Source organism: Drosophila mojavensis, unplaced genomic scaffold (assembly GCF_018153725.1).
Source record: "Drosophila mojavensis isolate 15081-1352.22 unplaced genomic scaffold, ASM1815372v1 contig_81, whole genome shotgun sequence".
Taxonomy (NCBI): domain Eukaryota; kingdom Metazoa; phylum Arthropoda; class Insecta; order Diptera; family Drosophilidae; genus Drosophila; species Drosophila mojavensis.
This window is the reverse complement of record NW_025318907.1, coordinates 7164926-7179220: the sequence shown is the minus strand read 5'-3', so window position 1 is coordinate 7179220 and position 14295 is coordinate 7164926. Positions and strand designations below refer to the sequence as shown.

The following is a 14295-nucleotide window of genomic DNA, read 5'->3' as shown; positions in this document are numbered from 1 at the left end:
TACATACATGTAAGTATATATTTCTAATTTTTTCTATATAAAGTCATTTAAAAAAAATTTAGTGCAATAAATTAATGCTTCTATATATACATATACATATAGAAGAATTAATGTATTTCCTAAAATGAATATTTTTCAAAAGCTATATAAAGTGACTTGAGTGTAGTACAGACAGAGAGCAAGTCAATCCAAAGATTACTTTTGCCATAACTTCAAGTCTGAAGCCACAAAAAGGGAGAGTAAAAATGTCAGCTCCATTTGTCAACGCTTTGTAGTTGATGCCATTAATGGATTAAGCTGAAAAGCGTGGAGCACAATGAATAAATTGTCAGATTGCGTTTACCACTCACCCACACACACACACACACACACACCCACACACACTCCCACAGAGCTGCAAATGGGTTAACCAGAAAGGACAAGAGCTCGTTGACCAACACAGCTAAAACCAGTTGGGTACGGGGCCAGGATTTGGGGAGGCAAAGGATTTGGGCATGGTTTGCTTACATTTCAATATGTTTGTGCTCTTGACATTTTGTTTAACTGTTAAACTGTTGGCAAATGCCAACTGTCAGCTCTTCTTCTTTTTCAGCATTTTTGTGCAGCTTGTCGAAAAAGTTGTTGGCCCAAAAAGCCGCAGAGCAGCTCAACATTTACGGCCGTTAGTGGCTGGCTTAAAGTTGACCAAGCAACTTTAAGCCAGCTAATAGCCAAGTATTGCGTGTGTGTATGTGTGTGTCTGTGTGCGTGTGCGTGAGAGAGTTTGGCCATTTTGCAAATCAGCGTGCAATTACCCGTTGCTCATGTTGCTCGTGTAGTTTGCAACTGTATTAAGTTCATTTTTCATTTGCCTTCATGCATTAAGCAGCCCAAAGTAAGTTGCCTGACTTCACACAAAAAAAGAAAACGCAAAAAATATTATAAAAAGTGTATATATAAAAGAAAAACATAACGCAGAATCACTTTTTCACTTAGCTGGTGTCTGCGTCTGTGTGTGTGCGCGTGTGCTGGTGTTGCCTTTTGGCATGCAAATAAAATGGCCAAAAGGCAGACAACAGCCACACACACCTCTGCCTCTCGCACAAGAGCCCAAACCGACACCAGAAACCAAGCCAACTTAAGCCCAACACGTTAGAGAACAGCGCGCGCAATTTGGTTCCACCAAAAATTCCAACTACCCCTTAGCCACGCCCCCCTCTCGCCGCCTACCCGCACAGGGCTGCTCTTGGCTGGGGCCACAATAAGAAAAATGTTCAAGTGCCAGAATGTGTGCAAAGAACTCAAGTTTGGCACACACTTCGCCAGAGTCTTGATGATGTTGTTGTTGTTGTGGTTGTTGTTGTTGCTGGTGTTGTTGCTGCTGCGTTTTCCCTTTATTTTTGCCTTGCAGATAATTTGAATTTTTTCCATTTGTTTGGTTTGGCTGTGCCACCCGCACGCCTGCCCTCCCGCCAGCCAGCCAGCCGACTCCTTGCCAGGTCACTTGCATGCCACGGCTGCCTGTTTTTTAGGAACTGTAAATTGCTTTAGTTGGCGCACAGTTTCAGCAGTCGGGCAACAATAAGCGGGAATTCGGTGGAATTTCTGCCAGTGTGTAGGTCTGTATATATATTTATGAATACACTGCTAGTAATGCACTGCTTATAGTGCAGGCACTTACAGCAGCTCCTGCTTTTCTTATCTATGCAATTGCAATTGCAATTGCAGCTTGCAAAAATTTCACAGTTTTCTTTGAGATTTCGAATTTCTGTGCAGCTGCATCTTATGCTCTATCTGTGTGAGTGTTTGTGTGTGTGTGTTGATTATTTCTATTGTTCCTCCGAGCGAAAATAAATGCCAGGCAATTAAAGATATTTTACTCAAGGCTCGCTAGAATGGGCCAAGTGGATTCTAAAGAGACAAAAAAGTTTTAAGCTCAGTTTTACTAATATTTTCCTTATTATTATTTATAAATCATTATCTCCCTTGATAATGCTTTTGCTAATATGGTTTGTTCATAAAAAAAACCTTAATGTTTCCTCTAATTTGCAGTTCTGTTCGCCCATTTGGGATGACTATGATCTATGGTCTTATAATTGTTTCTCTTTAGATTGAATAAATGCTCTCGCTCTCTTAAAGCAATTGTTGCTTGGCCACTCTCAGTGCAGGAGTTGAATGTCGGCTCATGGGCATCTGGGGGATTAAATATATTTCTTTCAAATTTCCAGTTACATTTCTCGAAAATGACTTGAATTACAGTAGCACAACAATATTTGAATATGGTTCTTTTTTTCAATTACGGCAAAAGTGGCAAAACAGTTGTCAACATTTCAAGACAAAACAGCAAAAACAGCAGCAACAGTTCCGGACACAGCAACAGCAGCAGCAACAGCAACAGCAGCAGTAAAAATGTAATAGAAATGTAAGAAGAAGAAGAAGAGACAGAGACAGAGGCAGCAGTTGCAGCAGCAGCAGCAACAGCAGCAGCAGCAGCAGTAGAGGAAAACCAGCCATGACGCTCTGTCAGCTGCAGAAAGAAATATGTCAGTTGTCAACAACAATGCCCCAAGTTCCAACAATAAAATTCTGACACATTGAAAAATGTCATTGTGTAACTTAAGTAGCCAACATCACACACACACACACATACACACACACAGGCACATATGCAGGGTTGATTATGTAAAACAAGGCACATAGAGTAACAGACATTCACCCAACCATCTAACCATCTAACCATCTGCCTCCTGCCTCGGAGAGCTCTCTAGCTTGGGCTCTAGCTTTGTGCCGCCTTCATGTGCCCAGCCTGTTAATTTACTTGCAGTTCCGTTCCATTTTTATGGACTGCCGCCATGACGCTTTGCTCTATACACTAAGAGACACATATGTGTGCGTGCGTGTGTGTGTGTGTGTGTCGGGCATTTGTTATGCAGTGATATAGCAGCAGCTAGCCGAGCCAGCGTTTTATGCTTTACATGTTGATTAGAGATGAACGCGTGCTATACGAAATTACTTTAAATCAAAATTCGATATGAATATCAAGTATTTGATTTACAATATAAAATTGAACAAAAAAGAAAAAATAATCAACAAATATTTTACTTGACTCTTAATAAAAAGAAAATTTCTGAAAAATAATAGTAATATTATTATCAATATATGTAAATTTCTGTCAAACATATTTAATGCAAACAAATATTTTACAACAAAATAAAAGCATATACTTGACCTTAAATAAAAGGAGAATCCCAATAATATTGCTTATATAATAATTTTATATCAATTTCAACTAAACATATTGAGGTATGTGTAAATGCTTCTGCATACAACGTTTTCTATTAAAATGCATATTTATAATTTAATTGATATCAATTTTACGAGCCTCCAAACTCCAATTGCAATGCTCAATTTCTAATAGCACTGAACAATTAGATCCAATCAGAAGGGAAAACTTTCGTATTTGTATTTGCGTATAATTTTACGCTCACGCGCACATCTCTAATAAGCTAACACACGCCCATATTTGTTGAGTGTGTGTTGCTTATGCAAGCGAGAAATTTGTTATAATGTGCCCGGGCACAGGAATAGGGACAGAGGCAGGCCATATCGCAGATATTATGTATGCTTTTGATAAACGCATAGTGAACCAGCGAGGCGTGCACTTGGCCCAGGAGCAGACCCACGACTAGGACCAGGACCAGGCCTAGACTCGAGTGTACCTAGGCAGCACCAGACAAAGAAGAAGAGCCACTGTGTGTATGTGTGTGAGTGTGAGAGCTGTGGCAACCCTAGCCAAAGTCATTTGCGGCGTCGATCAAGTGTACTGAGCCGTTTTATGGCTGCGCTTAACAAACCTCGACGAGGACGCGCAGCAATTGTTGTGCCTGCTCCAGTTGTTGTGTGTCGAGTATATATATAAAAATAAATATAAATATAAATATAAATATAAATATGTAAATACAAGTGTATATTTGCTGTTTTTACTTGGCGCTGTCACAAGTCTTTTTCTGTTGAGGTGACAAAGTTAGCCCCGAGGTACAACAACAGAGAAGTGCGGATTGTTCGCGGCAAGCAAAAACAAACGGCGCATAATTTAATTTCCACAGGCAGCAGCAGCAGCAGCAGCAGCAGCACCAGCAGCGGCTGTTATCAGTCTCCAGGCATCATTATTACGTTTAATGGAAAATAATTACTTTTGGATAAGGCAAAGTGAAAGAAATAACAAAAACACAACAGAGGTAGCGAAAAAAGCGAAAAAGTAAATAAAAACGCAAATGGCCCCAAGGGACAACAACAAGGCATGCTACTGGAGAGACGGTCTCAGCGGGGCGTGGCGGGTTGGCAAAGCGTGTCTTGACAGTTTTCCACTTGTTATTGTTACTGTTGTTGTTGCTACTGCTGCTTTTGCTTTTCGGCATGGATTTGCCTAGTTTTATAGCTGAAGATTCCGTGGAGATATACAGATACAGATGCGCTGAGCTTATTAGCGAGCAGACACAAAACTGCAGCGAGACTTAACCAAATTGGATGTAGGCAGAGCAGAGCGGAGCACAGCAGAGCGGAGTGGGAGATAAGCCTTAAGGCATTAAGTTAAGGCAAGACATCGCTGAGGATTAGCCTATAATTGGCCTGCTTCCCTGACGAAATAGGAAAACATATCGATTAAGACTTTTGACTCTATTAAGGCAGATCTTTGCTTTATGACTCTAGAATGCTTGATTTGCATGTGAGTCATGAAGAGAAGATTACTAACCGAAATTGGGCTTAAGAATATGAAATGCATTCATATGTATTTATATGCAATACTTGTGGAATTATAAATTTATTTGAGACTTATCGATACTCAGATAGTAGCATATACTAGCTTTACAATTACCATCAATTATTTTGGAGAACCTGAAGAAGCCTCGAGCCATTGGCAGCTAATTTTAATAAGGAAATTTGTGCTCAGCTCATAAAGGTCTCAATGCCAATTGCACATTCGAGTTTGAGCCTTGGGGAGTTTTGTGTACTTTGGCTAAGTAATTAAATACAGCTGTCAGTTGGAATTGAATTGATGACGTGCTTTAACACTCGCCCACAGAGCTCCAAAGTCTTCAAGGCTCCTCGACTTATTGCAGTTGTACGAGTTGCTGTAAGTAAGGATGTCTGTGAAGTTTGAAGACTGCTTATGGCATGTACTTGAAAATAGTTTTTGGCATTATGTCTATAAAATTTGTTGTTGATGCTGAGTACTGGCAAGCAGAAGTAAATAATTCCTAGAGACTTGGTCAAAGCTCATAGCTTCAATATCTATGAAGCTCTATCGAGCCCATTTAAAGACTTGAGCTATATCAAACAGTAAAGTCTAGTTATATATATATATATATATATATATATATATATATATATATATATATATATATATATATATATATATATTTCGAACGCCAAGTTTGGCACAGATAACATTTGTATTGGCCATAACCAAAGACTGCTAAAAGGCAAAAGCAAAGAACGAGAAATGACGGAAAATTATGGAAAATTTGCTACTTATTGCTGTAATTCATTGAGCCGCAGTCTCTTTTCTCTCTTTCAACTGGATGGCAATGTGGCGCCTAAAGTTAAGGCGCTTAAATTTAAGCATTTCAGCGACAGTAATGACAAAGGGCCTAAGACCACACACATATTTGCTCATGTATATATTGCACATGTGTGTGTGAGAGCATATCGTATATGTACATATAGATGATATACTCATATGCATAACTTGCCTTAACTGGCGACTTATGAGCTTCAGTAATATTTATTTATTTTTTGTTATGCCCGGCTGTTGCCAGGTTTAATGAGCTTTATTGTAAGTGTATATACGTGTGTGTGTGTGCGTGCATTTGCTCCACTGTGCACGCGTAACATAACCCACTTAAATATGTCATATGCATGCTATATGCGAGACGAGTGCGGGACTAATCAGACGACGCGTTATACCGGCTGCTCAGCATTTGAATTTGCAATGGCAGTCACCCTCGAAGTATGCTGTGAATTATGTGGCGCATGAATGTCAGCAGCAGCAGCAACACGCAACAGCAGCAGCAGCAGCAGCAGCAGCAGCAGCGGCAGCAGCAGCAGCAGCAGCGGCAGCAGCAGCAATTCAAATGTCAGGCTCAGTCGCAGTCGCAGTCGCAGATGCAGAGCCTCGCTGGGTGTCGCTGTCAAAGCACTTTATGTCACAATAATTTGCAGTATGCATGTGAGTATGTGTGAGTCTGCGTGTGTGTGTGTGTGTGTGCGTGTATTATATATGCATTCATTTCACGTGCCAGCAGCTAACATCTTCACGTTTTGTAGGCATCTCTCCATTGGAGTAAGCTGCCAGCGCGTGTAGTTGGGCAGGATGTTGGCCAATATGCATATGTAAAATATTTATGAGCGCGTGCAAATTCATTTCATTGCTTCAACGCTTTTGCCTGTGGAACGAATGGCGACTGCGACAGCGTCGGCGAGTCCCTTGACTATATGATAGAGTTTGTCAAAAGTGTTGAATACGAAATATGTGATTAAAATTCACGAAATTCAACTAATTTGCTAGCACAGCCCCTGATGAATAAAGCATTGTTTGAGTCGAGGGACAAACAAAAAGCGACAACTTTTTACATGCAAATACATACGGTATTTTCTATTCAGGCTAAAACGTTCATATAAATCTAATATTATAAAAAATATAATAATTATAAACATAAATATGTATTTAAAGTCTTATCAGTTGTATGTTGTATATAAAGTTAAAAAATTGAAAAATATTTATTAAGATTTTGTTCTTGATGCATATTTCAATTATGAATTAAAGAATCACAATTGTTTAAATTGATTTTTAAAGATTTTGAATGTAATTTATGCATATCATAATATGTATAGATGTGAAAATGAAAATTTAAAATGTAATGCAAATCTTATATTAAAATATAATTTAAAAATTTCTCGTTATATTATGAAATGAAAATGGAGTTTTTAAAATATTTTGATTTTTTCTTTAGCTTTTATTTCAGTGAAATCGTTAGTTCTAGCAGAAGGTTTTCTCTGCGCTACGTTCTGCTCTACTCCACAACGTGATCTATTTTATAGTCAAATATATGTAGATATGTGTACACATGTGTGTGAGTGCTTGGGTGTGTGTGTGTGTGTGTGTGTTTGGCTCTTGCATAAGAATTTAATGCAGCGCATAACAAATTTTCACAGCACATTTTCATGGTCTGCAGGGCTTATGGCCTAACTGGCTAAATGGGAGGCTGACAAATTGTCAACACAGAGAGAGAACGAGCGAGAGAGAGAGAGGGACATCCCAGTCCCTTTTGTTGTCACCCTGTGTGAGTGTGTGAGCTGTAAATAAATTCAACATTGTGCAATATGCGCGACACGCGTTTATTTGTATTGTATTTATATTTCATGCTGTGCCGCTTGCCCATTCCAGCGAGTGAAGCAGGAGGAGGGCAGGAGGGCAGGCGAGCAGGCGAGAAGGTGTCCTACTGCCCAGGGTGTGGCGGAAATCGCAAAAATATTTTCAGCACGCCACGGAAATGAGAAAAACGTTTTTTTTTTTCAGCTTTTTATTTTGATTTTGGGTAGAAGCTGCTTTGCAATTTTTATGCACGAATATTATTTATAAATGTTTCGGCAGCAACTGTGACTGTGACTGCGATTGCGAAGTGGAATGGGAATGGGAATGGGAAGCGAACTGTGTTGCTATTGCGACTCTGTCTGGCCCTTTAACTAATTTGGGGCTGGCAGTTAACATTTGGTAATTCGTTTATGCAATATTCAGGCGCATTTATGCATTACATTTTATGCGCTTTGTCTGCTTATTTACGAGTTTACCGCGCGCGCGCCACACGCGGCGTATGCGTAATATAAACAGCGCTTAAGCCACTGCATTCGCTCGCGTATATTGGCATTGGTATTGCTATTGGCATTTGGTTTGCGCCTGTATTCGTGTGCGAGTTCATGTGTGTATGGCAATTTCAAAGGATTAGGCGCCTGAGTGCGCAAGGACATGACAGCAATGACGCTGCCAGCATGCATTGCCATGCCCGTGCCGCTCCGTCCCGCCCCGCCCCGCCCCGCCCTGTTTCGCCTTGCTCTGTCCTCGCATTGACTTTGCATACAAATTAAAGTTTTCAAACGCTCTGCTGGCTGGTTTATGTAATTGAATTAAGCGCGCGATACGCTAGCCAAATTGTAACTGCATTACACTGGGCGTGGCCGTCTGCGGCTAATATGTGTGTTGTGTTTCGTATGTTGAGTTCGTGTTGGTGTTGGTGTTTGTTTTTGTTTTTGTTTTCGTTTCTGTTGCATACATGCATTAAGTTCAACACGAGCAGACAAACGCTTTGATCTACTGAACCGGCGATGCACTGCTTCAATTTATTTTTAGTTTCGTTTGCAAAATGCCATTTCATCAATTTAAAGGGTGACTCGTGATTCAAAGGGAAACAGGTATTTATATATTAAATCTGTATCAGACAAGATACAACTAATAATATACAAGTTCTTAACTCAGCAGTGAAGTTTACGATTTATCTATTATAGACGATCATGAGCAATAAACAATAATATTCATATCTTGTACTTCACATCTCTCAGTCAGCAAAGGTGGGAAAAGTCTGTGAGGAATTGAATTTCTCACAGACCTAATTTATATATATATATATAGGATCTAACAGGCATTGTAATTGTATTAGCCTAAAATTCCGAAACAGTTTAAGGGAAAATCAACTGAGGCCTGTGTGGAGTTCCGAGTTCGCATGGAGGGGCGAGAATTAAAATGGAATCACCCTCGTGTCGGTTTTACTTTCCATTTAGATTTATTTGTACTTGAAACTGAACTAGACTCATTCAAAATAAATATATGATATATGCAATAATAATAAATATTGCTGCAAGCTGGCATTTGGATTACAATTTTATTAAATAGATAATTCCAGAAATGATGTTTAGTTTTCTGTCTGCCCCCCTTGTGCAGTGCATTAGTTTGCCTTTTTTGGCCAGAGCACTTCCAGTTATTTCAGCTTGTATGACAAAAATCTATTACATTCCACGGGATTCTGACCCGTGGCGAGGGGAGCGTGCATTGAACTGGTCGCATGTCAGGTTACGTTCAATCGCCTCTGCAATGTGGTGCGCTGTGGTGCGCTGTGGTGTGGTGTGGTGTGGTGCGGTGTGGTGCGGTGTGGTGCGGTGTGGTGCGGTGCACACGCTGTGGCACAGCAGTCCCTGCTAAGTTTGTAACCTGCTCGCGTTCTCTCATTTCCCCCTCGCTCCTCCTCTGCCTATCTCTTTCCCTCTCTGTGCTCTCTGGGGTGCCATAGCGATTGATTGGCTCTGGGGCGGCGCGATGCGTCGCATTTGTCCTTTTGTTTATTGGCCATGTGTGTCTGTGTGTGTGTGTCTGTGTGTGTGTGTGTGTGCGAGTGTGTGTTGAAGCGATTCATTGTATTTAGTGAAGAGCAACGGCAGGCAGCTCCGCTCGTCATCTTACATATAGGGCTGGGTAGGGTATAGCAGTTGCATTAATCGGATTTTGGGGTCCATTGTTGTTAAGCTGCTCCTGCTGCTGCTGCTGAGCGCTGCGCACTTAAAGTTGCAGTTGCATAATGCCATTGTTTGTTGCATATTTACTTTTTGACGGTTTTCTGTCTCTTTGCGGGGAAGCCCGGGAGCACACACAAAAAAGTTGTGCCTTTTGTGCTGCTGCTAGCAGTAGAGCATTCAGCCAATCTGGCAATTCAGCCAGACCCGGCACGTATGTCGTTTATGTCGTTAGCTCTACGGGATATTTCGATTCTATTCTATTCAGGTCGATTCCATTCGTTCCATTCAAGTGTGTGCGTGTGAGTGTGTGAGTGTGTGTGAGGGAAAAGTTGGCTGATGTAACTAAGTAATATTGGCAGTTGCATTTGGGTTATTGTCTTCGGTGGGCGTGCATCTGTGTGTGCTCAGCTTGAGGGAAGTGCTGTTGAGCTAGGCAATCTGACAGCCATTGAACAGTAAGCACTCGTTCGAGTTGCTGCCTGTAACTTTGCCGCATGATAAGCCCGGCCAATGCAGTATGTCCCACAGCTTGTCTCTCCCCGTCTGTCCGGTCTGTCTGGCCTGCCTGACTGCCTGCCTGCCCGTTGTCTCTCTGGCCAGAGAGTCAATTGGCCAGCAATTGAGCATAACAAAATACGTTAAGTACATGAGCAGATATCGCATCAAATGGCCACATTTACATATTACTCAAGTGCTGCGACAGAAGTTTACAATTTAAAATGCAATAAAAATCAAGCTTCAATTGGAAATTGCATGAAATATCTTCAGAGAAACTTGAAGCGAGAGATAATCATAAATCAATAAATCAAATTATATAATATATTACATATTTAATATATTTTAGCATATAGCATATGAAAATCGGACCTTGAAATAAATAATATAAGACAAAGTTATCTATAATATGAGAATAAATAGTAACTAAATTACTCATATTTTTATTTGCGTCTGGAAAAGAATAATTGCTGTTTTATAAATATGATTTTATATATAGTAATATACATATGTTATAGTCAAATGTTATAAAATTTTATTTATCTTCGAGAATCAATATTATCTGATTTACTTATATTTATTTATTTATTTTTATTATATATATTTTTTATTATATTTAATTTGTATAGCTTATTCATATTTGTTAATACTTTGATTTTGTTTCAATTGTAAATAATTGATTGTATTATTTTATTTCTCTTCCCGAATGAATATTATATGTTTTATTAATATTTATTTTAAATTATATATTTTTCTAATAGCTGATTCATAATTATTATTTTAATATTTATAATTTTATTTCACTCTGAGAGGATGCTAATAGGATATATGTATAATAAATTATGCAAATAAATGCCACAACATGATTCTCACAAAGCAATCGAGTAGTGGAAATTGCAATTTTTGTGTTTAGACTCCTTAAATTTATTTGTGTAATAAAATTGCAATATTTGAAGTTCAATAATGTTTGGAAATGAATAAATTATCCAACTAGATTCCAATTAAATTGAGTTCACTCATCTTATTCATCTATAAAGTTTAAACCGATTTCGGTTATTGCTGCATATTGAGAGCCTTCATAAATTCTGGTGAAGCAACACTTGGCTATTAAACATTTAGCCGTACATGAATGCAGCGCCCCGCCCTCACCTTCGCCCTCGACTATCACGACGCACGTTTGGCTAGCTGGTTTGGTGGCCTGCAGCATTATTTGGAGTGTTCAACAGTTCGACTCAACCTCAACAAAATGTTCAACTTGATTTTCATACGATTTGCTCTACGGTTTGTAGATACTTTCCGCATTTTTCTCTCTCTGCTCTTTTTGCTCTGTTTTTTTGATGAGGGTAGTTGGCAACATTTATGGGCAAAAGTTGCCTTTAACTTGGTTAGTTGCATTGGCATTGGCTGGATCCGTTGCCATTTTCCATTTTCCATTTTCCGAATATGCTCGGCATTTTCATTGTGCATTTGGTGGCGAAGTCCAGAACCATTTTTGGTCCATTGGCTGCATTGGTGGGCACGTGCGTGCCGGAACAGCCTTTGGCCATTATTACACCTCGTCGGTGGGCTATGTGGGCTGCGTGGGAGCAGAGGGGCCTGCTGCACAAGGGGCGGGGGAGAGCTGTTTGGCTTTGGGGCACGTATAAAGTTGGTTGCGGCTGGGCTTGGTAGCTGGTATAAAGTGCATTTTGTTGCCACTTTTGCCGGCGCTTGGCTTATTTCGTTTGATTTTATGCGGTTACGTGAATTCATTGGCCAACGGATAAAAAGAGATAGAGCGCCAGAGAAAGAGAGAGTGACAGCAAGCGGGAGCATGAGAGTGAGAGTGAGACAGAGTTGGATATAGAGCGGGTTGGGATCTGGCAGCGCTTTTAAGCGTAAGCGATTTTTTATGTACGCTTGTGGTTTAATTTCAATCATTTTACTGGCCAGCTGGCTGGCCATGTTAGCGCAGCGCTTGCGGGGCAACGGGGCAGCGGGGCCAAAGGACAAAGGACAGGCGCGACCGCTTGAAATCAACGTTAATAAATATGCAAATGCGTTTCGGGCCTACCGAGAGCGGTAGAGGGAGAGGGAGCGATGAAGTGCGAGGGAGAAAGCGCGCGCGCATATTTCGCACAAAATGCGATTAGTGTTGCATAGTTTTGGGCGCTTAATTTGAGCATATGCCACAACACGCACTCACACTCACATACACACACACAGATACACTCATGGCTAATTGCTATATCATTAGAAGTAAGCTGTACGCTTGCCTCTGTGTATGTGTGTGTGTGTGTGTGCTCGGCTTTAATGCTTTAATGGCCACTTGAGCCACAAAAGTTGCGGCTTGTTTGGCACTTTTTCTATATTACCTGTGCCCCATTCAGTCCCCACTGCCCCAGCCCTGCCTGCACTCACTTGGCCAGTCTCTGCTCTCCACATATGCCACAAATTAGTTATAATTAAGTTTAGCCCACGTTGCCAGGCTCCTGCATAACACTTAAGGAGCTACAGTTACACTGGCACAGCTGTACGAGGAGCTACGTGCCTTGCTTGCAAGTGCTAAGCACATGCCCTGTAATAGCGGCTCAGCATGGGGTATGTGGGGTCAAGAGCCCATTGGATTGTCTACTCCTCGTCAGAGTTGGATCTTTCTGCTGAATGGAATATTTTTGACGCCCACTTTATTCGCACTGTCGTCTGTCGGCTACAGGGTATGCTGCAGTCTGTCTTTGTCAGAGTCGTATTTAATAAGCGTTTGCCATCTATCCACACTTTGCAGTTGCTTAGTCGACACATTAAATGTAATTAGCTGCGCTAAGGTTGGCACAAAGCTACAGCCGTGACAGGACTCGGTCTATGACTCGCCTTTCGTCTAATTAGTTATCTAAAGTTTGTTGGCGACATTAATGACGTCGGCGTCGGCGTCGGCGTCGGCATTGGCTCTGGCTATGGCTGTGGCTGTGGCGTCGCAACAAATTGTATAGCATACTTTTTTGCATTAACATTAGCCTCGCAAAGTTTCCAACACAAATCATTCCCAGCAGCTGCAGCTCGACAAGGGCAAAACTGAGCAGAAACAGCAAGAAATGTTCTCCTATTTTCCTATTTTCCTATTATTATTATTATTATTTTGTATTTTATTTTGGTATTGTTTCTTCGGTTCTGGCGCCGTAAATCACTCAAAACATAATGCCCTGTATTTAAAATATGCGCACAAATGTTCCGTGCAGCGTGCAAATTGCAGGAAATGTTTTTACTTCGCTTTCCACAGTCTTCAGTTTTTCTTGTCTTTTTTCATATTTTTGTTTACTATTTTTTTGTGTGGCTCTTGCTGCAGTCTAGCTTCTTGAGCAGTTGGTCCTGCAAAGGACACACATTGATATACGATATATTTGCGAGGCATAAATGGCTTTAGTATTTTTCTATGAAGAAGCCTTCCTCAAGCACTCGCTCGAGTGTATATTTTTAAGCACATGCTGTTTTTAGGGGAACAGCTGCGTACATTATTTGACACAATATTTACATTTATGATTGCCATTTCGCAGAGCAAATAATTCAAGCAAAATGTGTCTAACAGGAAAAAAAAAACATGTGTAGTTCTTGTAAACTTGTTTGCCGGCAACTCACTTACAGCTTGCACTTGAAACGAAAACTATTTAAGTAGGAGCGCGTGAGAGACGTCGTGGATATATACGAAGTTGTACATATACGTATAAGGAGTGGTTTTAGCTCTATATCTATGTAGATGAAGTGGAGCTATGAAGATCTAGGGTATTAGAGCAATTGTGCAAAGATCAAAATGTAAAATGTGAAATGCCGAATACCGTGATATCACCAAATAGTTGGAAAGTGGGTGCAGGCACATTCTAGACAGAAGGTTAATACAGGAAACCACTTGGGTTACAGCGTACCGAGACTGACCTTGCATAAAACATTTTCACACGCTTTTTTACGATTATTTACTCAATATTTATTTTGTTATTATTTCATTTTGCATTCTAAATGAAGAAGCAATATTTTATTTATTAGAAGTTTTCTTTCATAACAATCAATCCATACTGACAGTATATGGATTGATTGATGCTAACCTAAATAGTGAATTAATTTAGCTCTTTCATTATTATATTTTAGAATAGAACTTCGCTCAGTTTCCCTCTTAATGGAATTGCCTTGTCAGTTCAATTCCCTGGCAACTATCTCACGAATTCCCCCTTGTAGTTCATCTATAAACCATAAATTCATAGTTCATGCCAAAAGTAAACTGTGCAAATG

General features: G+C 40.3%; 2 protein-coding genes across 3 annotated transcripts in view; one reads left to right on the top strand and one right to left on the bottom strand.

The window, feature by feature from the left end:
* Positions 1-14295, bottom strand: part of LOC6580945 (matrix metalloproteinase-2) — a 106691-nt gene that overhangs the window by 23663 nt on the left and 68733 nt on the right. The window lies entirely within an intron of this gene.
* Positions 5533-6686, top strand: LOC122757755 (ataxin-8-like). Its single transcript, XM_044011142.1, has 2 exons — positions 5533-6208; positions 6307-6686. Exons 1-2 carry the CDS (start codon positions 6004-6006, stop codon positions 6324-6326), a joined length of 225 nt encoding a protein of 74 aa, XP_043867077.1. The 5' UTR covers positions 5533-6003; the 3' UTR covers positions 6327-6686.